Source organism: Strigops habroptila, chromosome Z (genome assembly GCF_004027225.2).
Source record: "Strigops habroptila isolate Jane chromosome Z, bStrHab1.2.pri, whole genome shotgun sequence".
Lineage (NCBI taxonomy): Eukaryota > Metazoa > Chordata > Aves > Psittaciformes > Psittacidae > Strigops > Strigops habroptila.
The window spans coordinates 20880977-20906696 of NC_044302.2; the positions used below are offsets into that span (position 1 = coordinate 20880977).

The 25720-nt window shown below is 55.8% G+C and overlaps 2 protein-coding genes across 5 annotated transcripts in view; both read right to left on the reverse strand.

Moving 5' to 3' along the window:
- VAC14 (VAC14 component of PIKFYVE complex) overlaps window positions 1-8580 on the reverse strand; it is a 64240-nt gene extending 55660 nt beyond the window's left edge. The window contains exons 1-5 of the mRNA XM_032919649.1: window positions 8573-8580; window positions 7621-7740; window positions 4818-4968; window positions 1751-1918; window positions 1006-1068 (exon numbers count right to left, since the gene is read on the reverse strand). Coding sequence (XP_032775540.1) covers window positions 1006-1068; window positions 1751-1918; window positions 4818-4968; window positions 7621-7724 — 486 coding nt within the window. The 5' untranslated portion in view covers window positions 7725-7740; window positions 8573-8580. The remainder of the gene's footprint in view (window positions 1-1005; window positions 1069-1750; window positions 1919-4817; window positions 4969-7620; window positions 7741-8572) is intronic.
- A 390-nt stretch (window positions 8581-8970) lies between these two features.
- Window positions 8971-25720, reverse strand: part of HYDIN (HYDIN axonemal central pair apparatus protein) — a 115007-nt gene continuing 98257 nt past the window's right edge. For all 4 annotated transcript variants that reach the window (XM_030512556.1, XM_030512558.1, XM_030512557.1 and 1 more), the window contains 21 exons: window positions 25414-25453; window positions 24518-24727; window positions 23495-23632; window positions 22472-22649; window positions 21855-21985; window positions 20998-21131; window positions 19958-20094; window positions 19008-19135; window positions 18729-18920; window positions 18184-18333; window positions 17198-17425; window positions 16816-16926; window positions 16527-16685; window positions 15679-15959; window positions 15108-15327; window positions 14101-14313; window positions 12584-12747; window positions 12134-12284; window positions 10807-11037; window positions 9965-10189; window positions 8971-9499 (listed from right to left, as the gene is read on the reverse strand). In XM_030512556.1, coding sequence (XP_030368416.1) covers window positions 9041-9499; window positions 9965-10189; window positions 10807-11037; window positions 12134-12284; window positions 12584-12747; window positions 14101-14313; window positions 15108-15327; window positions 15679-15959; window positions 16527-16685; window positions 16816-16926; window positions 17198-17425; window positions 18184-18333; window positions 18729-18920; window positions 19008-19135; window positions 19958-20094; window positions 20998-21131; window positions 21855-21985; window positions 22472-22649; window positions 23495-23632; window positions 24518-24727; window positions 25414-25453 — 3880 coding nt within the window. In that variant the 3' untranslated portion in view covers window positions 8971-9040. The remainder of the gene's footprint in view (window positions 9500-9964; window positions 10190-10806; window positions 11038-12133; window positions 12285-12583; window positions 12748-14100; window positions 14314-15107; window positions 15328-15678; window positions 15960-16526; window positions 16686-16815; window positions 16927-17197; window positions 17426-18183; window positions 18334-18728; window positions 18921-19007; window positions 19136-19957; window positions 20095-20997; window positions 21132-21854; window positions 21986-22471; window positions 22650-23494; window positions 23633-24517; window positions 24728-25413; window positions 25454-25720) is intronic.

A 25720-nucleotide genomic window follows, 5' to 3' on the forward strand; every position in this document is an offset into this window, starting at 1 on the left:
CCCAAGCAGAGGATGTTAGGAGGGATGGCCACCACCACACAGAGCCACTCCTACCCGGCCTTTTTTAAGGCATATGACAGGAAAAAGATGACAAGCAGTTGACGCATGTGTCTGCGGATCAGGAGACCTGGGGAGAAGAAATCAAATGGTTCATTCAGACCATGACCTAGAAATCCCCCTCGGGCAGGGACTAACACAGAGCAGGATCAGAGAGGGAAGCTCCTGCCCGTTGTATGCCCGCCCTGCTGAACAGGAGGAGGATGGGAGCTTCTCCAATTCATGCCTCAGTGGCGTCTTGCACACATGAGCAAGCATCTTTGATGTAACCATGCACATCGGGGTGGAAGAGTGCTTTGGCTTTCTTCAAAGCTCTTCCTACACGCTTGGTGGATTCTGCTGTGTGGCCAAGCCTGTCGCACCAGCGGTGGAGCAGATGTCCCAGCAGGAGCGTTTGCAGCAGGCAATGCGGAGCCTGCATTAACTGCTGTGATAATGAGGAGTGAGGGCAGAACCTGACAGGGAGCCACTCACCTCTGAACAGTAGAAAAAGAACTGGGAGCTCTGTGAGAGTAAAAGCCCGTCAGCAGGCAGAACAGGAACGGGAACTGAGCCCCCCACCCTGAAGCAGCAGCAGAGTAGCTTTGCTCTCATTATTACTCGCTGAGGCAAGGGAGGAAAAGCAGACGAACAGCCCGTCTGCTGCCTGGGATGGAGCTGCAACCCTGCTCAGACTAAAACCTCGCTTCCTCAAATACCCGGCCCCCAAGATGTGAATACTCACGTGGCGCTGTGATAACCTAACAGCCCCTCAACCCAGCTGCCCGGGATCACCACCAAACCCTCCACCTGAGAGGCTATGGTCAGTGAGAGAAAAAAATATTTTGACAGTAGCCACAGGCATGAGGTGGGATGGTTTGAGCAGCTACAGCCGCAGGGATCGACACATCCCAGCCAGGACATGCCTGCAGCCTGCACCAAGGATTCTCAGCTGGGGAGGAAAAATACCTTAAGAAGGCGATCAAGGAGCTCGGAACCGCTTTTGACGTTCGGGTCAGGATCAGCAGCCAGCTGTGAATGACAGAGACAAGAACCACTGCAACAGTGGGTCCCAGGGCTGCTCCCTGCTCCACAGCTGAACTCCCAGCAGGCTCACAGGACCGTTTCTATCCTTTGGCATTACAGAGACAGACAAAGAGAAGCCCCTTTATCTTCAACTCCTCAGTAGGCTCCAACAAATTCTCCTGAGAAACTTCCTAAGGGGGATACCAAGCACCCATCAGCTCCTGCAGCTATGCAGGTTTTCACAGGCCAGCAGCCACGCTCTCAAGGCAGAGAAATACAAGTTGCCAGTGAAAAGCTGCAGACAGGCATGTATAGACATGGTTTTGACCGCAAAGATCCCACAAAGCTGTAGTGTTGCAGAGCCACCTCACCTGCAGCAGTTCTGTCAGCTTCATTTTCTAATATCACTCAACAAGGAGCAGGAAAATGCATCCTGGAGGTGATGACAGAGAACAAGGTATCTTACAGTGAACTCCAGCACCCACAAAATCAGTGGCTACTGTACTGCTGCAAGAACTGCTCACTTGGTCTTTCAGACTTGCCTGAGTCAAAGCAAACAAGTTTACTTGGAAAGATGACCTCGGACAACTTGGTTTGTTTGACCCAGAGAAGATAAGGACTAGGGAACAAGCCTTAGTTCTCCAGTGTGGGAAAGGAAAGCACACGAGGGTTGTGAGAAGCTTCTTACCCTGCTAAGGCCATCGAAGAGCACGTCGAAGTGTGGGAGGACAGAGCCCCTGGCCACCTTCACAATGTTATAGAGAGCCTCGCAGGCGTAGTACCGCAGCCGACTATCGGCATCGTTGAAACATGTCAGCACCGGCTCAATCAGCTCCTTCAGGTAAAGACCAGAGTCCTGGTGGGCAGGAGGAGACTGGTTAGTTGAGAACCATGCCACAGGGAGAGGGAAGAGATGGCGCTGCCCTGGAACATACTGCAAAAATTCCGGCCCATAATGGCTTAGTGCACCTATGCTGCACAGGGTTTATTAATGAGTTTTGGATTTTATTAGTGAAATTACTGCATTTTATTATTCAGGTACAGTGACAGCGAGCTGAGCAAGCTGAGAAAGTCTTCCAAGGGAGTCTATGCCAGCAACTGAAATGGTAGCTGTAGCTTTACTCGCCTGGTTTTGATTCCCAGAGATGTGCAAGAAGTTTAGGCAGCTATTCAAGGGCTTGAGTGCCCTTTTCTGTGGGTCAGTCTCCACTCTCCTCTGCTGAAGACTGACCCAGAGAGAAGTCCATCCCTGCCTCCCTCTGCCCTGCAGAGAGGCCTTGCGGCAGATCCCCAGCAAAGCCAGCAGTCACCAGCCCTTGCAGCAGTCAGTCAGGATTCATCCCACTCTGCCAGCTGGTTTTGGCTCAAACCCACCAAGGTTTCCAGTTCCCAGACAGTGACAGACCAAGCCCACCTGCGCCTTCAGTTACGCAAAGAAAGTCTGTTGGGCTACTGTTTGTAACATCAGGGGATGGGTAGCACAGAGCAGCTGGTGATATGGGCTTCACAAAACCACAGACAACCAGCAGTTCCCAAAGCACCTTCCTGCCTCGTTATCTCCAGAAACACCAACACAACCGTGGTCCCAGCTACCAGGAGAGAAGCAACTCCAGCCTATGCAGCTGCTTGTGGACAAGGAGTTACAATAGCCGATGGAGTTAAGCTGGACACATCTCTTGGCTGAAGTCACTGACGGGCTCTGATTCCCCGGCAAGATTCATTTTATGTGCTGAGGTTTGTCCTCCTGGACCATGGAAGAGCCACGCCAGGTTGATCCTGATTCTGCCCACAAGTGAATATGTTTGATTTTTTATTTAAGGATTTAAGATTTTTGCTTAGGGATTCACTGGCACAGCAAGAGTTTCAGGCAAACGCAGAATTGGAGGCAGAAGGTTGGCTTGTTTTGAAGTTAAAAACTCTCCTTTGAGGAAACAGGCTGCCACTGCCAAAGCATCTAGCAAAGGAGATGGTAAGAAAATCAGCAATAAGCATACTAGCAGATTAAAGAATTCAACTCCTAGTCTTATCAGTGCTCCTCAAGGCTCCCAGAGCCAACTCCTCCCTTGCCCAGAGCCAGCTGCACCAGCAGCTCTGGCAGCACAGAGTGCCTGTCCCCGTGCTGTGCAGGAGGTGAAGGTGGGCTGAGGGCAGAGCAGAGCATTGCTCAGCCTGGGGAGGAGGGTTCTGCAAAGAGATTGTGTGTTTTAACAAGATGGAAGCGCTGCTCAGAAGCCTCCAGCCACCAGCAGTTAATGTAAAAGCCATCAGGCTTCAAAGCATCTGCTCAGACTCATCAGGACTCTCTTTAGAAGGGAAGTACGTGAATTAAAATTGGAGAATCATAGAATAGTTTGGGTTGGAAGGGACCTTCAAAGCCCCTCCAGTCCAACTCCCCTGCAGGGAGCAGGAACACCTTCAAGTAGATCAGGTTTCCCAGAACCACATCCAGCCTCGCCTTGAATGTCTCCAGGCATGGGGCATCCCCCACCTCTCTGGGCAACCTGGGCTGGTGTCTTGCCACCCTCATTATACAAAATCTCTTCCTCATATCTGGCCTAAATCTCCCTCTTTTAGTTTAAAACCATCACCATTTGTCCTGTCACAATAGGCCCTGTTAAAGTCTCTCCACATCTTTTTATAGGCCTCTTTTAAGAACTGAAAGGCTGCAATAAGGTCTCTCTGGAGCCTTCTGAGGCTGAACAACCCCAACTCTCTCAGCCTTTCCTCATAGGAGAGGGCCTCCAGCCCTCTGGTCATTTTTGTGACCCTCCTCTGGGCCTTCTCCAACAGGTCCATCTTCTTCCTGTACTAAGGACTCCAGAACTGGATGCAATGCTCCAGGTGGAGTATCATCAGAGCAGAGTAGAGGGGCAGAATCACCTCCCTCGACCTGCTGGTCACGCTGCTGGGGATGCAGCCCAAACCCAACAGACACAGCCTGCTCTTCCTGAGCTCTCTCCTTTCTTTGCTGTATACCTCTCTACAGACCAAGATGACTCCTTCCCTTGGAGGTGCTTTCAAAAACTGGCTGCATGGTTTGACTCAAAAACCTGATGGAGCCATGAACCTGCAGAGTCTGTGCTCCCCTCCACATGGATCCAGATGCTCTGGTGTAACCCTTACTGAGCTTGCTCTAGTTAATGAGAGAAACATTATAACGACCTTAACTGGGACAGAAATTAGCCAATGTCCCATGCAAGGGGCATCAATATAACACCTCCAGAACCAGACTGAGTGATCCACGTGTTCAGCAAGTGGAACAACAGAAAGCTGCTCACTCAGGCTAACGCAGCTTGACACCTGATGCTGGTTCCTCACTTTGACTATGACTCTGCCACCGCTGGGCCTGTACCTCAGCCCCATTTCCCAAAGGCCCTGCCTGTGCTGCCAGAGCCGGTTGAGCTGTGGTGGGAGTTGGAAGGGCTGCAACTCTTCTCAGCTCCATTAACACAAATTAGCACCCAACCTGCTGAGTTTAGTCCAGCTGCTGGAGGCTGAGGATGGACAGATGCACTTCAACCATGCCTAGGGAGCTGCCAAGACGCCACCCAGGCCAGAAAATGCACAAAGGTGCACAAAGGATGTGGCTGGGTGTGTTGGAGATCCAACACAATGTATGCTGTATGCTGCAATCCAGGGAGGGAGCTAAGGAGCTACAAGGCCACCACCCTGAGTTTCCCCATCACACTGACACAGGAGGAGCTGCTGTTCTCCTGCTACAACCCACACAAGCCACAAAACCCACCTGCACTTACCTTGCCCAGGGCAATGGAGCAGGCAGCCAGGCCAATGAGTCCTCCTTTCCGGCTGTGGGGGTGCAGGGAGAGTGCAAACTCCTGTGACAGGATCTGGATCACGTGTTTGATTTGAGACGTCTTGGCCTGAGCTACAAACTCTCGCACCAGCCTGGGGAGAGAAGAGGAAAGCACCCAAGGGGCTTTAGGTTCTGCCCTAAATACAAACGCCTGGGGGGGCTCAGCTCCCCATGGCTGTCAGAAACAGGGATTTTTCCCACAACAAACGTAAAGAAAGCAATACCAAACAGGGAACCCTGAAGGAACCCACAAGTGAAACCAGAGATCTTTCCTCCTCCCCACTCACATCCAACAGCAGCTCGCTGTCCCCCTGCTGGTCCCAGCATCCAGCCTCCTTTACCATTTGTGAACTTCCAGCCTAGGGTGGACTCTCAAGGGCCACTCACTGCAGCTGTGTGCTTGCAGAGAAGTCACCAGGTCTTCAAACTCCCTCTCCGACATCCACAATGCGGCACAAGACAACAGCGGAGACCTGCTCAGCATGCACTGGGAGTGCTGGTGGCTGGGTGGGGAATTGTGGCCCACCAGACCCATACCAGTGCCAAGATTTTGGACCTTTCCAGCCACACACACATTGCTTCAGCCCATATTCCATATATTTAAATATTTAAATAGACTCTTAGACAACACAAGCCTCAGCAAAAAGCAAACAGGGTTTCCATAGGCCATACCTGCTCCTCCAGGGAGGCGCAGGCAGCTGTGCAGGCAGCTATACAAGCAGCTGGAGCACTGGTGGTTCAGTGGTAAAATTCTCACCTGCCACGTGGGAGTCCTGGGTTTGATCCCTAGCCAATGCAGCATTGTTTTTTCCTCCCTTTTTCTTTGGACTTCTATCCATACCCTCGAGCCAAGCATTTCAAAATCTCAGCCTAAAGGAGGATCTTTACCTTCATCTTCAATAAAGGTGCACTGCCCAACTCCATAGAGGGGTGTTTTTGACACTATATTGAATCTCACACTGCCCTCTCCCAGATGGGTGCCACAGGCCAGACACCCACTTTAAAATCCAGGAAAATCATTACAGGAAGATATTAATGAACTTTTTTCCCCCAAGCCAGTTAATGGCAGCTCTGTTCTCACCCTGCTCTGAGCAAAGCAGTTGGTCCCCTTCTCCCTGGCAGCATCACACAGCCCCTTCGCGCTCTCCCTGCTCCAAAGCTGAGGTCTCCAACAGTTACAGCACGATCCACTCTCACAAATTCCTGCTTTGGGGCAAATGGCTCCATCTCCAGTCCCGCTCCAGCAAGAAGCACCGAGCTCCAGCAGCACGGACCGCTGGGATGATCCTTTTGCTGCCTAGATTTAGTTGATGGAGCTTTGTTTAAACAGGAATAACTTTACTAGCTTCCTTCAAGAGTTTAAAGGGCTCAGGGTTTAACTAATGAGGTAAAAGACAGCAAAAAGTATCGTGGAGCATCAGAGAGTCTGCAAGCAGCAGGCGCTGCTCCACAAGGAGGTACTTGAGCTGAGAGGTAGCGAGTACCTCCTCGCTCGATGCCGCAGACATGGAAGAGACACTGCTGGTGACATTCTGGGATGGGTTTTAGCTGATCTAAACCTGTATATCCGCAGAAAGGGTTGGCCCTTGTCTTCCTCCTCCTCACACTCTTCTCGAACTGGCTTTGGGGAAGTAAGGGCAAGGAAAAGACCCAGAAGAGAAGAGGCTGGCTGTATTGGGTTAGTACCTGGTGAGTACACTCACCCTGTCCCAAGAGCCATTTTCCCCTGCTGCCCACGCACAGCCTCCCCCACAGAATTCTCTGTGTTTGAGGCATGCAGTTCCCACCCCTCATCCATGCCACGTCTCCCACTGACCGCTCAGCAGAGCAACTTCATCCCCATGGCACCAGCTACTCCCCTCACAGGCTCATGATAGCCACAGCGCCCAGCTGAAACTCTCCGTCCTGCTTGGATCAGCCCTGTGCTGGGCTGTCCTGAGGAGATGCTTCAGCTGTGCTCTGTGAGCTGAGCTCTCAGGCAGTGCCTGGAGAGAACACAGTCCTTCCCAGGCAAACCTGTGGACCGGAGCAGCACGAAGCACCCAGCCCAGCACAGGAGTGAGAAGACACAATGTAGGGCACACATATGGGCAACACTAGACAGGACATGGCCATGCCTGGGAGAAGGCCCCAGCTCTGCGCAAACAGCAGCGATGCAGGAAGAGCTCCAGGTACACCCAGTGGCCATCTTCCCATCACCACAGCCAGAACTGAGCACGGGATAAGCTTGGGAGACCTCGGTGCAGAGACGGCATGGCCGAGGAGGTGTCAAGCCCACCCTGACGGGAGATGAGGTAACGCACGATGGGCACGGCCGCCCAGCACCAGCCTGCTGCGGCTCCTGCCTCTGCCCAGTGAGTCCGCCGTGTCCCCCAGCCCCGGGCAGGAGCCGGCCACCTCCGGGAGCGCCGCAGCAGCGCCGGGCCTCCATGTCCAGTGGGTTCCGCCAGCTCCGCTCCTCGCTGACCATCAGACCAGGGAGGGGGGAATGGAGCCCTGGCAGTCTCACGATGCCACCCGAGCCCTTCCCGGCACTGCCGCCCCGGGGAGGACCCTCTACCCCGACATTCCCTGGGGAGCCGGTGCCGAGCCGCGGGCAGCTCCACGGGTACGGCGGGACCCCCGCGAGCACCATGGGCCGGAGTCGTCCCCTCACCGCGCTTCCAGCCCCTCCAGCGGCCACAGGCCGGCCTCCATCCCCCCCACCCCGGCTCCCCCCCGGTCCCGGCCTTCCCCGCTCTCACTTCTCGATCTCGAGCGCCGCCACCTTCCTCTTCTCGTACAACTTGTCGTTCAGCGCCCGCACCACGCCAGGCGCCAGCGGCGACAGGTCCCGCTCCGCGCTCATCGTCCCACCGCCGCCGCTGCGGCACCCGCCTCCGCCAGCGCCGCACACGTGACCGCGGACCCACGTTGCAAGACGCCCTCTGGCGGAGCGGAGGGCTGCCCGCCGGCGCACCAGGTCCCGCTGCTTCAAAGAATAATAATCCAGGCTGGTTTGGGTTGGAAGGGACCTTAAAGCTCATCCAGTTCCGATCCCCTGCCACGGGCAGGGACACCTTCCACTAGACTGGGTTGCTCCAAGCCCCGTCCAACTTGGCCTTGAACACTGCCAGGGATAGGGCAGCCACAACTTCTCTGGGCAGTCTGTGCCAGCGCCTCACGACCCTCGCAGGGAAGAACTTCTTCCTGATATGAAATTTAAATCTCCCCTGTTTCAGTTTAAACCCATCACCCTTTGTCCTATCACTACAGTCTTTAATGAAGAGTCCCTCTCCGGCATCCCTGTAGGCCCCCTTCAGATCCTGGGAGGCTGCTATGAGGTCTACACGCAGCTTCTCTTCTCCAGGCTGAACAGCCCCAACTTTCTCAGCCTCTCTCCATAGGGGAGGTGCTCCAGCCTCTGATCATCACGCCATGACCCTCCTCTGGACTTGCTCCAGCAGCTCCATGTCCTTCATACACTGGGGACACCGGAACTGCACACAGTACTGCAAGTGGGGTCTCACGAGAGCAGAGTAGAGGGGCAGGATCACCTCCCTCAACCTGCTGATCACACTGCTGGGCATACAGCCCAGGACACGGGAGGTTTCTGGGCTCAAGCGCACGCTAAAGCTGGCTCATGTTCTGTTTCTTGTCAACCAACACCCCCAAGTCCTTCCCCTCAGGCTGCTCTGAATCACTTCTCTGCCCAACCTGTAGCTGCGCCTCGGATTGCCCTGACCCAGGGGCAGGAGCTTGTACTCGGCTTTGTTGAACTTCATGAGGTTGGCATTGGCCACCTCTCCCGCGTGTCCAGGTCCCTCTGGATGCCATACCTTCCCTCCAGGGTGTCGACTACACTAAACAGCTCGGTGTCATCAGCAAACTTGCTGAGGGTGCTTGATCATACTGTCTGTGTCACTGACAAAGATGTTGAACAGGGTCTGCCCCAACAATTACCCCTGAGGGACACCACTCATCACTGGTCTCCAGCTGGACATTGAGTCATTGACCACAACTCTCTGCGTGTGGCCATCCAGCCAATTCCTTATCCAATGGGTGTCCATCCACCAAATTCATGTGTCTCCCGTTTAGAGACAAGGACGTCATGTGGGAGGATGTCAAAGAAGTTTATTCCTTCCAGACAGTGTGAACACGGCGGGAAGGGACAGGGTCAGCCGGTCACTTGCGGGTGGAGGGCAAGCCCCGGAGGTAGTAGACCCAGAAGCCCCCAGGGCACGAAACCACCATCCTGCTGGTGACAGGAGCCGGGCTGCCTGCAAAGGAGACAGAGATGCTGGTGCTGCTCTTAGCACGCAGCGTCTCAGGGGCCCTGACGGTGAAGGCCGGGTGCTTCACTGCGTACTGGAACGCCGTGGTCTTTGGGAAGATGTTCCTGAAGGAGATGGATGTGGTGCTGCTGGCCGGGATGAGGAAGGGGCCCTGGGGCTCGGGGGGCAGCGCGAGGCCGATGAGTGGGATGCAGTACTGCCCGCCCAGTGCGGAGCTGAGCTGCAGCGTGGCCCTGACTTTGCCCAGCTGGCAGGGCTCGAAGGTCACCTCCACGCTCAGCTCTGAGCCTTCGGCGTTGGCGGGCGCCGCGCAGATGGATTTCGGCGTCTGGAAGTCAGCACAGTCAGTCTGCGCAGGGGAGACAAGAGACCATGGGGGGTGGGTCACAAAAGCAGAGCCAGCACTTCGGGAAGAACACAGTGGTCCCCTGGCCCTGGCCTGTCCCACCCAGACCATACTTCTGGTGAGTGTCCACGGTGAATGGGCATGAGAACTGTCCAAACGTGCTCAGCAGGGACAACCCTGCACCCAAACCACAAGAGGCCTGACTGCCAGAGCTGGGCTGCAAGGGGGAAGCAAGCCCAGGCACCATGGAGCCTGAAAAAGCAGTTCCAATGAGGGCAGCAGAGACGGGCCTGCAACGGAAGGCAGTGCAGCCGGTGACGAGCCCACGCTGGTGGGAAGACCCCTGGGCTCACATGGCCACCCTGGCTCTGCCGGGCCAAGCCAGAGGGGCTGGACCCCTCGGTGGAGAGGGCTGGTGCTGGCCAGAGCAGCTGCCTCCCAGCCAGAGCCCCGGCAGCCCGGGCTCACCTGTAGGAGGTACTCGGTCTTGTGCCGGGCGAAATTCCGTATTTTGGTGGTGATGGTCTGGTGGGAGCCCAGCGTGGTGCGGAAGTGCAGGGGCTTCTCTGGCCTGCTCGAGGTGGCTTTCAGCTGCAGGTTGTAAGACAGAGAGCCCAAGTCGCTGCTCTGGAGCACCAGGCGCCCGGTGGTCTCACCCGTTTTCAGGGGCTGATACTCCAAGACAAGACCCGCCTGGGAGGAAGGAAGGAAAAAGCCACTGGGTCAGGCAGAGATGGGGAACACTGCACCTGGGAAGGGGGCAGTTGGTCCCTGCTGTGCTCAGGCAGTGCTGGAAGGCTGGGCTGCCTTCCCTGCTCTGACTCCCTCTCTCTGGGGCACAGCCTTGCTGCCTCTGGGGAACGGATCACTTGGGGACAGTCCCCGACAGCTTAGAGCACTCCAGCATGATCCCAGAAACTTCCCACCCTAAAATGCCCCTGTGCTCCGCCAGCGCACACACAACCTCCTGTCAATCCAGGCTGCAGACACCCTGCCTGTGGGCTGGGGCCTGTCCTGCAGCCACTCTGAGCTGGAAACACCACACTAAATGAGGGGCACATGGCACAAAGACCTGCTGTGTGAGGCCCAGTGGCAGCGTGTCACAAGGGGCAGCAGGGCAGACTCCACCAGCACAGGATGATTCCCACTGGGGATAGTCTCGCACGCTGCTCCCTCTCTAGATCATCAGCAGGGAGCTGCCACCATGGAAAGAAGTCCCACATGGTTTGTTTCAGGCATCACCCTTCAAGAGCACCCACTCCAGCCAGGAGCAGCGAGAGCAGAGCGAGCTGGAGGAGCTTTGCTCCTACCTTTGACTGTGCAGGAACAGTAAAGTGCTGGGGAACGCTGATGCCAGGCACTTTGCAGTTGACAGCAAACGTCACTGGGACAGGCATAGGATTGTCCACCTTGATGGTGGAGGACACTCTCTGCCGAACAGCGCTGCTCATTTTAACAGTGCCAGTGGGTCCCGAAGCCGTGGCCTTGAAAGTCACCATATAGAACAAGAACTCTCCAGTCGTCTCATTGAGGAAGGTCACCTGAATCAGACAGAAAGGGAAGCACTGCTCATTCCACGTGCGAAAACAGACCCAAAAGGGTGAAGCCAAAGAGCCCACCAAGCTCAGCACCCTGTTTACAGGAATGGCTGTGAGCAGCCACCGAGGAAGAGTGCAAGACCAGAGAAAGCACGTGTGGTATTTCATAGAACGCTGGAATGGTTTGGGGTGGAAGGGACCTTAAAGCTCATCCAGTTCCAATCCCCTGCCATGGGCAGGGACACCTTCCACTAGAGCAGGTTGCTCCAAGCCCCGTCCAACCTGGCCTTGAACACTGCCAGGGATGGGGCAGCCACAGCTTCTCTGGGCAACCTGTGCCAGTGCCTCACCACCCTCACAGGGAAGAACTTCTGCCTAAGATCCCATCTCAACCTCCCCTCTGTCAAGTTAAAGCCATTCCCCTTTGTCCTGTCCCTAGAGGCTCTTGTCCAAATCCCCTCTCCAGGTTTCTTGTAGGCCCTTTAGGCAATGGAAGCTGCTCTAAGGTCTCACAGAGCCTTCTCTTCTCCAGGCTGAAGAAGCCCAGCTCTCTCAGCCTGTCTCCAGACAGAGGTGCTCCAGCCCTCACAGCATCTCTGTAGCCTCCTCTGGACTTGTTCCAACAGCTCCACGTCCCTCTTGTGTTGTTGTACCAGAGATGGACGCCGGACTGCAGGGGGGTCTCCCCAGAGAGGAGCAGAGGGGGAGAATGCACTCCCTTGACCTGCTGCTCACGCTCTGGGGATGCAGCCCAGCATGCAGAAGGGTTCTGGGCTCAAGTGCACACCCTTGACCGGGTCATGGGGAGCTTCTCATCCACCAGCACCCCCAAGTCCTTCTACTTTCTACTTGACACTCTCCCAACTGCCCATGGCTTCCAGCTCACCAATGTCCTGGACCACCCTGTGCTCACAGTGGGACCCTGTGATCACAGACACTGCTGCACGTGTGGGTGTGTGGAGAGATGCTGCTCTTCAGTACCCACCTGGGACACCTACAATCCCACCAGTGGGCACACGGAGGTATGAAAACAGGCACGTAGCTTCTCGGAGAGCCGACAACTCCTTGAAGGGCCCTGCAGCCCAGTGTCCTCACTTACCTTTGCATTAAAGACTCCTTCTTTGTAGGAGAAGAAGGTGAGCTGGTAGTCCTTCTTAGCAGAGCTTGGCAAGTCGATGTATGAAAGCCCCTGCAGCACAGAACTGCTTTCCAGGTTCTCTGGTTTGAGCATGTCAATAACCACCAGGAATCTGTGGGGGAGAAGGACGCAGTAAAGGTCAACAGGAAGGACTCCCATAGGATACCCATCGTGCGGGGGTACAATACAGCCCCTCTCATCCTCAGTGCCTCAGGCACAGGGAGACAGCTCTCATGCCCCTTGGAAGAAAGCCCTCCAGGATGGCTCTGCACAGGCAGAACGTGGGTATGGCCAGACATGGCCAAGGGGAGGGAAAAGCTTTCAGGAAGGAGCTTCCAGGCAGTGGAAGCTTTCTTCCTTGTGCTGCTGCAGGGATTGCTGATGGGACCAGACTTCTTGGGCTGGACTCACCTCTGCGGTCTGTGCAGCCAGTTGGACACAGGGATGAGCTCAGTGTGGGAATTCCTGCATGGAACCTGCCGGGAAATGGCCCCTGAACACCTGGGGGCTGCAGCTGTTCCTTCCAGGCGGTAGTGTAAGCCTGTCCCGTCCGGCAGGGGGAAGAAGATGGAGCCCTGCAGACAAGGAATAGGACAAGTTGGCTCTGGAGCACCCCTGGACAGTCCCATGCCTGAGGCTGTCACTGAGGCAGCTCTCAGCATGTCCAGCTGGCAGAGCTGTGGCTGCAGCCCTGTCCCGCGCAGGACGAGACGCCAGTGTCGGACCTGCTTAGGCTGGCACAGCTACAGGGCACGGAGGCAGCACCTCTGGGCAAAGCAAAGAGACACGGGCCCTGCAGCAGAGCTGCTCTGCCCATCCCAACACTCCTTTACTGGCCTCACTCACCTGGGTATGACCCTGCCAGCCTGTGCTCATGCAGGGACACCCGTGGGCAGCAGGTGGCCATCCCTGCTGAGCTCCACTGCCACAGTCCTGCTGGGCTTAGCCCCAACAGCACTGCCCACAGAGCAGCCCAAAGCTGGCAAAACAGGGGCCCACCAGCCATGGGCCATGGAAATCTCATATCCACGCTCATTCTGGGTGTCTGTGGATCCCAGACACCTGCCTGTGGCATCTCCTCTGCCTCCAGAGCAGCTGAAAGCTGCAGGGCTCCTCACACAGGCTGTACGTTGCAGAGGTGCTGAGCATGTGCAACCCTACAGAACACAGATCTGCTGAGCACCCTGAAGACTGAGACCACAAGTCTCTGATCTCATTTCTGGCCTAGTGTAAGGTCAGCTGGAGCAGAACAAGGACCCAGCCGTTCCAGCACCCCAGAGCCCTTCTGAACTGACCCCTTTGATTTATGAGCTTGTCCCTGGTGTGGCACAGAAAACATTGCAGAGGGGCCGGTCACCCCCATGTGCCCAGCCTGAGACCTGCAGGAAGGGCTCCTTCCAAAGCTCCTGGGTGACTGGAGGCAATGTCAAGAGATCTCTGTCTCATTTCCCACCTGACTCTCATGGCCAGGAGGGCACTGAGAAACTGCAGGGCAGCTTTGCCCTTCTTGCTCCCTGCTAGCAGCAGAAGGACATCAGCCGGGTGGTGCTGGCAGAAGTGGTTGTGCCCAGGGCTTGGGGAGACTGTGCAGCCCAGGGTGCTGAGCATGGGGGTCTCTGAGCCCCCTGGGCTGCCACAGGCAGGGACCAGGAGCTGCACAGAACAAACTTCATTTCTTGGCCTTCAGAAAGCCTGGCTTTTTAGGTTACCTGCTCCAACACGTTTGGTGGTCAGTCCCGAGTTCCCATCTACCCTTTGCCTGTGCCTGGCCTCCAGCCAACACAAAACCCAGCTTCCAACAGAGATCACAGGACACCTTCAGCTTGGACAGGACCTCTGAAGGTCATCTTGTCCAACCTCCTGCCTAAAGCAGGGTGAGCTACGAGGGTCATGCCATGAAGGTCAGCACGCTGCCACAGCTCACGTACCTGATGCTTCTTGTTCTCAGAGCTCATGGTTAGGGGTCTGTAGGTGACCTGGTAGGCCTTTTCTTGTTGCTTGGCTTCCAGATGGATAAATTCAGGCCCCTTCCAGTATTTCCCCTCAATGATGGGCTGCAGGGTCCAGGCCTCGCTGCTCGGGTTGGACAGGAGGATGGTCTGGCTCTGCGTCTCACGCACATTGCACGTAAAAGTCAGGGTCTGTAACAGAACAGCACAGAGGCTGCTGGGTCATACCCAGAACCCTTCCCACTCTTCTCACACTGGCTCTACACCAGGACCTGGAGCACAGGGAGCAGCTTTTCCTTGTCACATGCAAAATTTCCACTTGGGCCATAGCTTTTGGAGTAAATCAAGTTGGTTGTTCTTGAAGAAGGGAGCTGAACAAGACTTTCACATGCTGGGTGAAAGGAAACGGGGAGTCCTGAAAGGAAACTCCTGTGCAAGGACAAGATCTGCAGCCACACTGCCCCTTCATGGGCAGGATGAAGAGCAGTTCCATGCTCTCTTTGGGAGCAAGAGCCAAGAGCTCCCAAGTTGCCCCATCCTGCAATGTCTGTGAAGGCCAGGAATCCTCCCCGCTGCATCCCTGTGTCCCAGGGGCAGGATGCAGATGCTTTGCCCCCTCCTAGTGCTGAATGCCCTCCCCTGCCCCGGCAGCGGGGAGAAGTGTGGCTGCAGGTGCAGTGCTGCGATACAGCTGGGTGGCTCTGTGGGGAGGGTCTCAGAAGAGCCTGGCGGGGTGTCCCCATGGCAAGAGTGCTGCAGTGCCGAGCCAGGACAGCTGAGCTGCTCGCTGGAGGAGCAGCACCTTGAACAGGGGAGGAAGGCAATGACAGGGCTCAGGAATTCCGGGAATCCTGCCCAGCAGCTTCTCTCTGGGATACCCCGGCAGGAGCGAGTCTGTGCACACAAGTGTCCTTCAGTCCCTGCCCTGGGAGAGATGCGGCGCAAATGGTGGGGTACAGGGGCCCATCCTCTCCCTGCTTCGTTACCTCTTTGGTGCCAGGGGCCTCCACGCAGGATCCTGCCAGTGTAAGCCGGAGAGGCTCCCTGCCCTGGATGAAGCACCGCAGCCCCTCGTACCGGACAGCCTGGCTCAGCTTCGAGGGGCGGAAGGTCACGACGAAGGAGACATCCACGCCTGGGGTGATGTAACCCTTCATGGGGCTGATGGAAAAGTCCGGCTTGAAGCTCTCCATGTCCCACATAAACCTTGCCAAGGAAAGCACAAGGACAGGAAAGAAGGATTAGCAATGGGGAGCTAAGGCAGTGTAAACCTCAGTGTGAGTCTGTAAGTCTCTTGTGGGCTTTTCCACCACATCTCAGGCCTGATGCTGAGCCACCTGGCCATAAGGCTTCAGGCTGGGCAGGACTCACTGCACCCATCTCTAAAGAAGCTCTTGGTTGTACCCTCTTGCTAACTGCCAGGGCCTGACTGCACAGCCTTGGCTGCACGACTCTCCACTGGGATGGAGAAGCAGAGGGGAACTATCTGGGCACACTATGGCTCCACAACACTCATCCAAGCTCTCAGCCCTCAGAGGGGACGGGGTTCTGCATTACTTGACTCCTGTGTCGCCCGCGTTCCGCATGACGACACGCCGGCACGTGTAGCTCTGCGGCACCACGGCTCCAAAGCTGAGGTGGTCCTGGTCCAAGCTCACAAGGCTGCCCTGGCAGGAGCCCCGCACTACGAAGAAGGAGCGCACCAGCCCGCTGCACTCCAGCAGCACTTCCTTGGTGAATGGCTGGATGCGACGCTTCGGGGAGAAGGTCACCTCCACTTTGCAGGTGTCTCCTCTGGGCTTCAGGTTTAGCTCCTTGATGGGCTTCAAGCAGAGAACCTGCCCGAAGAAATGAGTGGAGACTATTTCATCTGACAACCGAGGTGGTGAGCCTCCCTGACGAGAGTCAGGGAAGAGTCTTCCAATTCCTGTTCTGCCCCTACCAACATTGCCTCAGTCCCAGTCATTCCCTCATCAGCATTCCTAGGTAACACCAAAGGTGTTTTCTGTGATGTGTCCATCTGGCCATGGTGAGCTCAACTCTGTCTTCTAAAGCTTTCATGTAAGCTCCAACAGAGCTGTAACTCTCAGCCTCTCAAGATTCATCTCCCTCACCTTTCCAGATGTAAAATACATGGCTGCATCCTGATGTATGTGTCTAAAACGGGTTAGAGGAATTGTGCCACCTTCTCACTTTTGGCTCTCAGGGAGTCCTGGCACCCAGCTCAGCTGAGGCATTCGCACTGCAAGTATCTGCTGGCAGAGCAGTGCCCGCAGGGAGGACAGGGCAGGCACAGGCAGCCAGGGCAGCCCACAGCTATCATTAGCTACTAGCTGCCACATGCATCAGCTCATCGTTCCCTGCAGGCACATCAAAGTGCTCCATAGTAAAGGAAGGGGCCTTACCCCAGCTTCCTGCAGCTCTGGCACGGTGGACGTGGCTCTGAGCTTAAAGGTGACAGGGGCAGCACTGTTGTTGGCAATGGTGACGATCTTCTTCACCGTCTGCCCAATGCAGAGGTTTCCCAGCTTCACCACCTTTCCTGGTGGATCCACAACGTCAACCTGAGGCAGGAGGGATTGATATCAAGCATAAGGAAAGAAGGCAGAAACCCAAAGCATGGTAGGCTGGGGAAGAGATGAGAAAGCCATGCTGGCTGCCACCTGGAGTTTTAGCATTTAGATTTCATCTCACCTTCATTTCTATGCCCCTTCCTTGGGCCTCAACAGTCAGCTTCTCACCCGGGGCACATGGAGCCAGCAACGAGCTGCTGTGGCTGTTGTTATCTTTCATTGTCCGCAGGATCTGTGCACAGAGGGAAGAGAAACCATAGGCAGAATGAGTTTCTTGACATTCACCACATGAACAGACTCTCCAACCAAGCCATCCCCTCCCACATTTCTTCCTCCCAATGGCAGGGACTATCCAAGCCCCTCTGCAGCCTGCCAGCAGAGCTGGCTAACCCTGGAATGCCACTGGTCTTTGCCCTGGGGACTGCCCCCATCTCCCTGGCATGAGCCTGGGAATGCTGGAGTGCTGTGAAGCTACGGGAGCGTGCACAGACCTTCCCTCTCACCTGCTCCTCAACAAGGTGCTGCTGGTCTAACTCCTGCGAGTAAACCTCACATGGGTTCTTCACCACCACTGTCCCCTCCACCCCACGGCTCCGCGGCAGCACTGGTCCCAGCTCGAGCACTGCGGGGCTAAACTCCAGCCGTGGCTCCAGACCATGTCCTGACACCAGCACCTGGAGGCATTGGCTGCTCTGGCAGATCTGGATCTGCAGCTCACCCCGGTAGCACTTCTGCAAAGAGAGAAGCACAGAAAGCTCCTCCGTGAAGCCCCAGCTGACAGCCCCTCCAAGTCAACCATTGCCCCAGGGTCAGGGGTGTTGTCAGTACCTCTAAGGTGAACACAAACCAGGTATTTATAGCAGGGGCTACAGCATCTGCATGGCTCTGAGTAACTGGGATGAGTCCTGCTGTGGAGTGTAACTGGATAGCTGGGTACCAGATGGATCTAGAATGGGCTATCAGAGGTTGTCACCTAGTCATGAGGGAGCGCAACGCTCATGAGAAAGCTCCTCAGGGTTTTGCTGCCCAGACACAGTCCTGGCACTGCTGCACCAGGCAAACATCAGCTCTGTGAAAGAGGCAGCTGAACTCTCACTGGACAGAAATAAGGGTCGTCTTCTCTGCTCAGTGCTTGGCTCTGGTCAAAGCCAGACACAAGACGGTGACATCTCCACTAGCAATTGAAAGATGCCTGGGACTGTCCCCAGGCATGGAAGCACTTGTGTCCATACTGTCACATGCTGCCACTTTCCAAGTCACGGTGGCCACATGCAAACTGCCTTTGGGAATGCTCCATCATGCTCCATCATGCTCATCAGCAGCGGCTCCCCCCTGCGTGGGAACGTGCAGGGGAAACTGAGGCACGGTGAGCATGGGGCTGGCAGAAAGCTCCACGTGGAGGCAGAGTTAATCTCCCACTCCCTGTGCTGGGCTCCCTTTACCACACTGCCCTGCCAGGCCTCCTGGGGGTGACACTCGCCAATCTTACCTCTTCCATGGGGGAAAACCGGACTTGGACATGGCATCGCTGTCCTGGAGAGAGCGTTCCAGCTGAGGGCAGCACCTCAAGGCCACAGGGCTCGGCCTTCAACTCCTCGAGCAGCTTCTGATGCTCGCTCGCTGGAAGGTGTTTGTCCACCTGAGCACAGAAACCAGTCGTGTGAGGTCTCCTTGGTCTGTGAGGACAGACCCTCGGTTCCTGCAGTGCTCCGAGATGCTGGCACGGTGCAGGGAGCACCCTCATCCCAACCAGATGTCGCCACCTCTACCTAGAACTGGACGGCAAACATGTAGGCAGGGCAGGCAGATGGGGAGGCATTGTCCTCGGAGGAGGAGGAATGGGTGAAGATGGCAGAGAAGTGAAGCATCAGCTAGTCAGCAGGCCCAGGTGAACCAGCCTTGCTCTGTACCCTCAAAGGCTTCCTCAAGCGAGCTGCAGCCCAACTGCTCGGGCAGCCAGAAGGGCAGAACAGGCAAGAGAGGCAAAGAAAACCCAACCGAGAAGTTGCGTGTTACACGTTGTCTGTGCTTTACCTCCTTAAGAGGCTCATTCACGCTGATGGACCATTTACAGGGGACCTGGAACGTGTTGTGGAGCTGGATGGTTTCTTCCTGGCACTGCCCACACTGGACAGCGGAAAACTCCAGCCTGTCCCTGGAGAGGCAGAGGGATGGCTCAGCCACGATGGCACGGAGGCGGACCTGGAATGTGGGGCCTCCTGTGACCTACAGAAGGACAGAGCATGCAGTTGAGAGCCCAGGTGACACCTGCTGCTGTGCCCAACCTGCTGCCTGGCCCAGAAGCTGCAGTACCTTGATGGGCAGGAGCGCATTCACCTTTCCCACTGGCAGGTTGGCGCTTTGTGGGTCAAAGCACAGTTCGAATGTCTTGGTCTCACAGCAGGGCAGGCGCTTCACACGGTCCAGGCACACGCTGAAGCCTTGAACACAGGAAAATACACAAGCAACAGGAAATGGGTCAGAAGTACGCTAAGGCCACAGGGGTGTCCTGGCTGGCAGCTCTGTGAAAGACCCCTTTGCATCTCCAGAAAAGTTGATCTCCACTTGTCACCACTCAAGCCAAAAGGATTTTCACAGCCAGAATCCAGGGGTTGCATGGTAAAATTAATCATATCACTTGAGGAGCTCCAGCAATTCCTTCATCAGGCGTCTCAGGGAAGGATGCCTAGACCTCTCCAAAGGAGAATGCCCAACTAAGATACCCCCATGCTGTGGTGTTCCCTGGACAGCAGCTTAGAGGAGACACCTCAGACAGCCCTCAGAGACAGCAGTCACTGTGTGATGGTGCTGCAGCCTTACCTCAAGGCCTGTTTTGGAAGCCTATTTCGATACAGCAGGCTGTTCAACAAAGGCTGAGCAGAAGTGCCGTGACACTATGAACTCTAACCAAAGCGCTTCCAAACCACAAAGGGTCCATCTGTTTGCAACATAAACCCTCAGAGTGCACAAAGAAACTCAGATGATGCTCATGGGAGCCAAGAGCAGAAGATGCTGAGAGGCGACCAAGGTGATCAGCCTATCTGGCCCCTGCGATCAGATTTTAGGGCAGCCACAGGCAGGCCAGGTGTCTGGGCACTGCTAGCCAAAATTCAGGCTCTTGAACAGGGCACCGAGCAGCGGGGTACTAAGGAGGAAAAAGCTGTCCAAGGAAGCACTCAAATCTCCCCATGTGCAATGGCTTCAGCTGATGTGTCAGAGACAGCTCCTTCAAGCCCCCGTGAAGCCTCTCCACCACTGGTTACCTGTGTTATACAGGACGTATCCATCGGCATGGAAAGACACAGGGAAGTGCCCGGTGTTGGTCATCTTCACGGTGTGTGTGTGGATGTCACCGGGAATGATGTAGCCAAAGTCCAGGATGTATTCGGGCAGCTCAGCTCTGAAAGAAGGAGTAAGGACAGCCCGTAAACCCCAGCATGGCTCCATTTCTAAGAGGGTGGAGAAGCAAACGAAGTGGATATTTCTGTATTCACTGCTGTGAAAGCTCAACCCAAGCCCAGGAACTCAAGGCCTGAGCACCTGGTAATAAGATTTGGGTGAGTCATGGGGAGTGCAGGGCCTAGGATTTATCAGCCACCAGTGGGACATTAAAATAAAGTGAGTTTAAAATGGGTAATGGACACAGTACCTCTGCTATGAAAAGCCATTGTAGAGAAGTCCACTGCACCTCCACTGGTCTCCATGAAACTGCTAAGCTGCTGTACAGCCCAAGCCTGAAACTGCTTCAGGACCTTGTAATAAGATTTACTGCAAGAGGATATCTTCACTGCTCTGCAACTGGATCTGTCCCCAGAGCAGTACTTGACAGTATCGCATGCAGTAACCAACACCTACAAGATTGCTGTGAAGGTCCTTTTGCAGGCAGTCCCACTTGGAAAAGCGCATAAGGGATCTGTACCATTCCCTGCTCTTTCTGCTTAGTGGGGTCTGTTTGTTGGCACAAAGATGCCAGCTTTGAGTTGCCCCTTTTAGAACTGGTCAGCAGGGATGGTGTCTGTGCTGTCTGGAAGGGCCTGATGGTCTGCGCTGGACCCCCTCAGCTCTAAGAACAGAACCCCCCAACTGTGTGGAGTGGAGCACCTCGGAAGCTCAGGGTAGCACTGTGCAAGTGAGGACACTGAGCTGCCCACAGGCAGCACGTCACAGCTCTCAGGATCAGACTCTTTCTGAAGTCCCCAGCTATTCCCAGCTCTGAGACACAAGGAGCTCTCAGCAGCAGGGCTGCACTGGTGGCTGTTACTCTCGGGGCCCCTGGAGACAGGCTACAAGAGTCCCTACTAACTTGAGAAGCCTCCGATGTACACGCTGGTGAAAGGCAGTGTCCTCCGGGAGACGGGAGGCAAGAGCTTTCTGCTGCTCCAGGGCATGTTCCTCGATCAGCATCTCCTCCATCTGCATCTGCAGCTGAGCATCCCACTGAGGAAAGTAAAGACAGGGGCTGGTTAGCAAAGGTCCTTCCCAAGGCACAGGCTTGTCTCAGGGGGAGGATCCCACCCTGCGCTTGTTGAGAGGGGCGATGGAGTCATCCTGTCTCACTGCTCAGTGTCTGTGACACCTCCTGCTCTCTCAGTCAGGACCTTAGGTCCAGAGAAATGAACTCCAGCATCTCTGCCTGCCCAGTTATCAAAGCTGATCTGGACAGACAGACAGACAAGCCAGGAACCTTCCAGAGCTCCAAGTATTTCCCTGCACCCAGCCAGTGCCAAATCAGCTTAGACAAAAGCTTTCCTGGAAAGGGAACCATGAGAGAGCTGGAGCCTCTTGGAGATGAACACAGCACAGCCCTAGGGTGCATTCAGGCTGCTGTTTTACGCTCTGTAATCCTGGCAGGGCTTGGGCTGTGAGCAACCAACCCCCCAGCACCGACCTGTGTGTCCTTCAGAGCACCACAAACCCAGCCGCTTGAGCACAGCCTTCAGCACCTCCCTGGGGTAGTCAGGAGCTGGTGCATCTCCGGGAGGGACAACTCCCAGAGGTGGGCAGCCCCTGGGGCACGCTGAGCTGACACAGCCCGTGGCCAGGGGTTTGCAGGCAGGTCCCCAGTGCCAGCAGGGCCCCGGGCAGCTGCTGTGGGGCACAGGGGCTCCAGGGACATGCAGGAGGGTGGCACGTGCAGGACAAGGCAGCAGCTCAGCTCACCACAGTGCCCGAGTCGTCCGTGCGGGGCTCGGCTGCTGCAGCCTCCCCCAGAGCAATGGCCTCATCTCTCTGGCTGCCTTTGTCCAGCTTTTCTTTGGCCTTTTCGAGGATCTTCTCATATTTGGTGTTGCCTGAAAGAACAGAACACCATCAATAGCCACGGGGCAGCACAAGTCCCACGGAAGACGGGAAGCCCCATTCCCCCGACACCCAGACACAAACTGCTCCGGCAGTGCAGGGAAAGGAGATCCTGCTGCTTCTCACCCCCACCCATCTTTCTCGCCACATAGGAGCATCTCAGCCCCCGCAACTTGATGCAAACCCAACCCTGGCAAAATCCCTGCCAGCCTCTATTACAGCTTTCCCAAGCTTTTCTGCCTAGCCATCATCTTCCCAGACCTCTGGCATACACTGGCAAGCTGTGCAGGATGGTTCCTGGGGCAAAGCCTGCATGGGCTCATCTGCCAGAGACTAAGGAAGCAACCAGAGGGCTGAGTGTTTGTCTGACAGCCCTGAAACCTCCAGGCCTGGTGGAGGTGGCTGTGAGCTGCCCTGTGGGCATACGGCATGGGGGAAAGGCAGGGGACCTTCCTGGGGAGCAGACAGGCAGTGCTCACCTTTGATGTTCCTGGGCAGGTCCAAGTGGATCCTGGGAAAGGTCCCTTCTCCTTTCAGGAGGACTTTTTCTGGCTCCAGGTGACCCAGTTGGATCTGGAAAGCCCTGCAGAAGACTCCAGGCACTCCTGGCAGGTAATAGACTTTCAGCACTTGCTGCTTGCCAGGTTCAAGGTAACCCTGCGGGGTGCAGAAGAAGAGTGAGGTAATGTACCAAAGAGGGTTCAGTGGAGGGATGACTCAGATGACAGGCACGCTGAGAAGACAAGACAGGTTCTCATACATAAGGAAACATCAGACATCACCACCTCCAGCTTTCTTGTACCCAAAAGCCCGAGTCTCCTACACCAAGATGCAGTATGTCCCTCAGAGGCCTTGCAAGGCTGCACTCTGCAGCACAGGCTGCCCTCTGCTCAGCATGAGCACAGCTCTCCTGCTGACAGGGTTTACCCTCTGCTAGCCAGAGCCAGGCACAACAAACAAAAGCTCTTTTACCAGCTGCTCTGGAGGAGCAGTGAAGGGCCTGTGCTCTCAGCAGGGCCAGCAGCTCCTGGCAACAGATTGCAGGAAGAGGGCATCAGCATGTCATCCCTCCGAGGGACAGGCACCGAGGAAGGTGAAAGCCACTTGGCCCTTTGGCTTCCTCTTCCCATTGCAAAAGGGCACCAAGATAGGAACACTGCTACAGCCCTAAGACACCCAGGCAGGATAACAAGGTGGGATGGTGGGATGCTCCAGTGTCAGCAAAACCAGACAGCTGAGCACTCAGCTCCAAAGAGCTCCCGGAGCAGTCGTGCCTCCCACTGGTGGCTGCTGTAGGACAGCAGAGCCACCAGCAGCCAAGGCCATTCAGGGGCTCCATTAGGACTGTGCTTGATGGACCTCCTCTGCCTCAGCAGCGATTGCTCACAGCCCTGTCTCTCCTGGCTGGTTTTGTGGAGGGTTTTGTCATTTTCCCTTCTGTCCCCCAAAACTCTCTCCTGGGCAGTCTGACACAGGCCAGCTGAAGCCCTTGTGCTACTCACCGTGCTGGGCACAACCAGGGGCACGCCAGGCAGAGGGCTGGCTGCAGTGCCTGTGCCAGGGCTCAGCACTACGAAGGCGAATCCCAGCTTCCCAGTGTTCTGCAGGGTGACCGCTGCTTCCATGACTTTGTTAAACACCTGAGGAGAGGTCAGAAGAGCAGGAAGTTACAGGCACATGTCTGCTGCCGGGAATTTCACTCCTCTTCCATTGGGTTGAAAGCAAAGGAACACAATGCAGAAGCAGGGAGTGCACAGGAGATATGGGCACTCGGCTCTCTGGGTTAACCTGGAGAACCTGCGGCCACAGGGTACCTCTGAGCCCTACACAGGAACAGGTATTTGTGGCAGAGGTGCAATAACCACCGTGGAAAGATCAGTACTAAGCCAAGCAGGGGACACAAGCCATCTGCGCTTGAAGGTGCCACTCAACAATGAGCTGAAGCACAGGAGGAGGCATCGAGGCATTTCAGGGGAAAAGGCACATGTGCACAAGTATTTGTGAACACAATACAAGCCAAAAGGGAGACAGACAGGGCAACGCACACAGGGCCAACAGCTGGAAACAGCTGTGGGGGTTGTAACTGGAAAGAAGTACAGTGGGGATTATTCTGGGACATTCTCTCCAGTTCCAGTGACTGGAAGCCCAAGTTAGCCTCCTCCTTGGTTGATTAATCAGGAGCATTAAAAGAGAGCATCTCCTTGGACCTCAGGCTTTAGGAGCGATCAGCGGATGGATGTCTGAGGGACACATCCCTCTGGAGATCACCACTGGGATTCTGCCTGCCCCAGGAGGCAGCGTTAGTTACCTCCAAGAGGAGGGATTCCCAACTTCGGGCTGGGCTGGGGTGGAGATGGCCATTAAACACCAGCTTGGATGCAGGAGGTATCACCCAAGTGTTGGACTTCCAAGCCACAGAGCCAACGAAGCAGCTGGGAAGGGGGGAGAGCCCTCAACTCGGGTGGGCAGCAACCCACTGGTGATGGCTGGAGGCAAGGAGCTCTGCCAAGGGCAGTGTGCAGTACCTGCAGCCCACAGTCGATCTCGGTGGTGTCCAGGAGATAGTTGACGCGCGAAGCCTCCCCACGCAGAGCCACCTCGTAGCTTGGGCCTCCCTCCAGCCTGCACAGCGCCGTGACCTGGGTGACGGTGTTGGCGTGGCCGAAGAAGGTGAAGGTGACGCGCTGGCTCTGGCCCGGCTGCAGCTCACCACGCAGCGGCAGGATATCGAAAACCTGCAGGCAGTGAGGAGAGATCCACACGTGGAGCACGGGAATTGATGCAGAACAGCAGCCTTGTCTTGGGGCAAAGGACAGACATGGCTGGAGGGGCCCCTTCCTCAAAAACAGGCAACATCATCCTAATCTCACCCTGCAGCCATTCCACTTACCAACGGAGAAACCGTGGGGAAAACCTTCTCCCATAGCCACTGATTAATGCATTAGCTAATACACTACATTCATTTGTGGTGTCTCCTGGCAGCAAGAAAATCTCTCTGCTGCAGAACTTGCCGTCAAAAACAACTTTTCCTGCCCTCAGAAGAACACGAGACCGGGAGGTGAGAGCCCAAGGAGCCGGGCGGAGGATCCTGCCCAGCTCCCCGCACTCCTGATACTTTTCCCTGTCTCTGATTCACATCCTGCTCTCTCCAGATGCTACAGCAAACGCTGCTGCAGGAATTTCCTCCCCACCACCTGATGAGGACCAAGATGGATAATGTCCTCCATGGGTGCTGCACAAAGCAGTGTCCTTGACCAGCCCTATGACACCTCCCACGTGGCCGCTCCAATGACCAGTGACGTGCTTGTTGGGACAAGAGGCCACTCTGGGAGCAGCACCCAGGACACCAGTGGGAGTGGGGGTACGTAACTGCTTGCCACACTGGAAACATGTGTTTCCAGTGAGACCGATTCCCACTTACCTCCTCCACTCCCAAGGTGAGGGGCTCTGTCTCCATGGACCTGGAAAAAGAACAGATCTCTGCTCAGGGACCTTGCAGTGGGAGGGAGGGAAGTCTGCACAGCTGCTCCTCGGCAGGATGCGGCCCCTGGGTGGGCATCAGTGGTGTGAGCTCAGTAATGAGCTCCAAAACTGGGATGGAGCAGGTCAACGCCTGGGGATGTTACTGGCATAGCAGCAGTGCAGGCAGCTGGCAACTGGTTGACTCCAGATCTACTATCTCCTGCTGGGTGATTCTGAAGATCCATTCCATCACTGGAGAAAACACC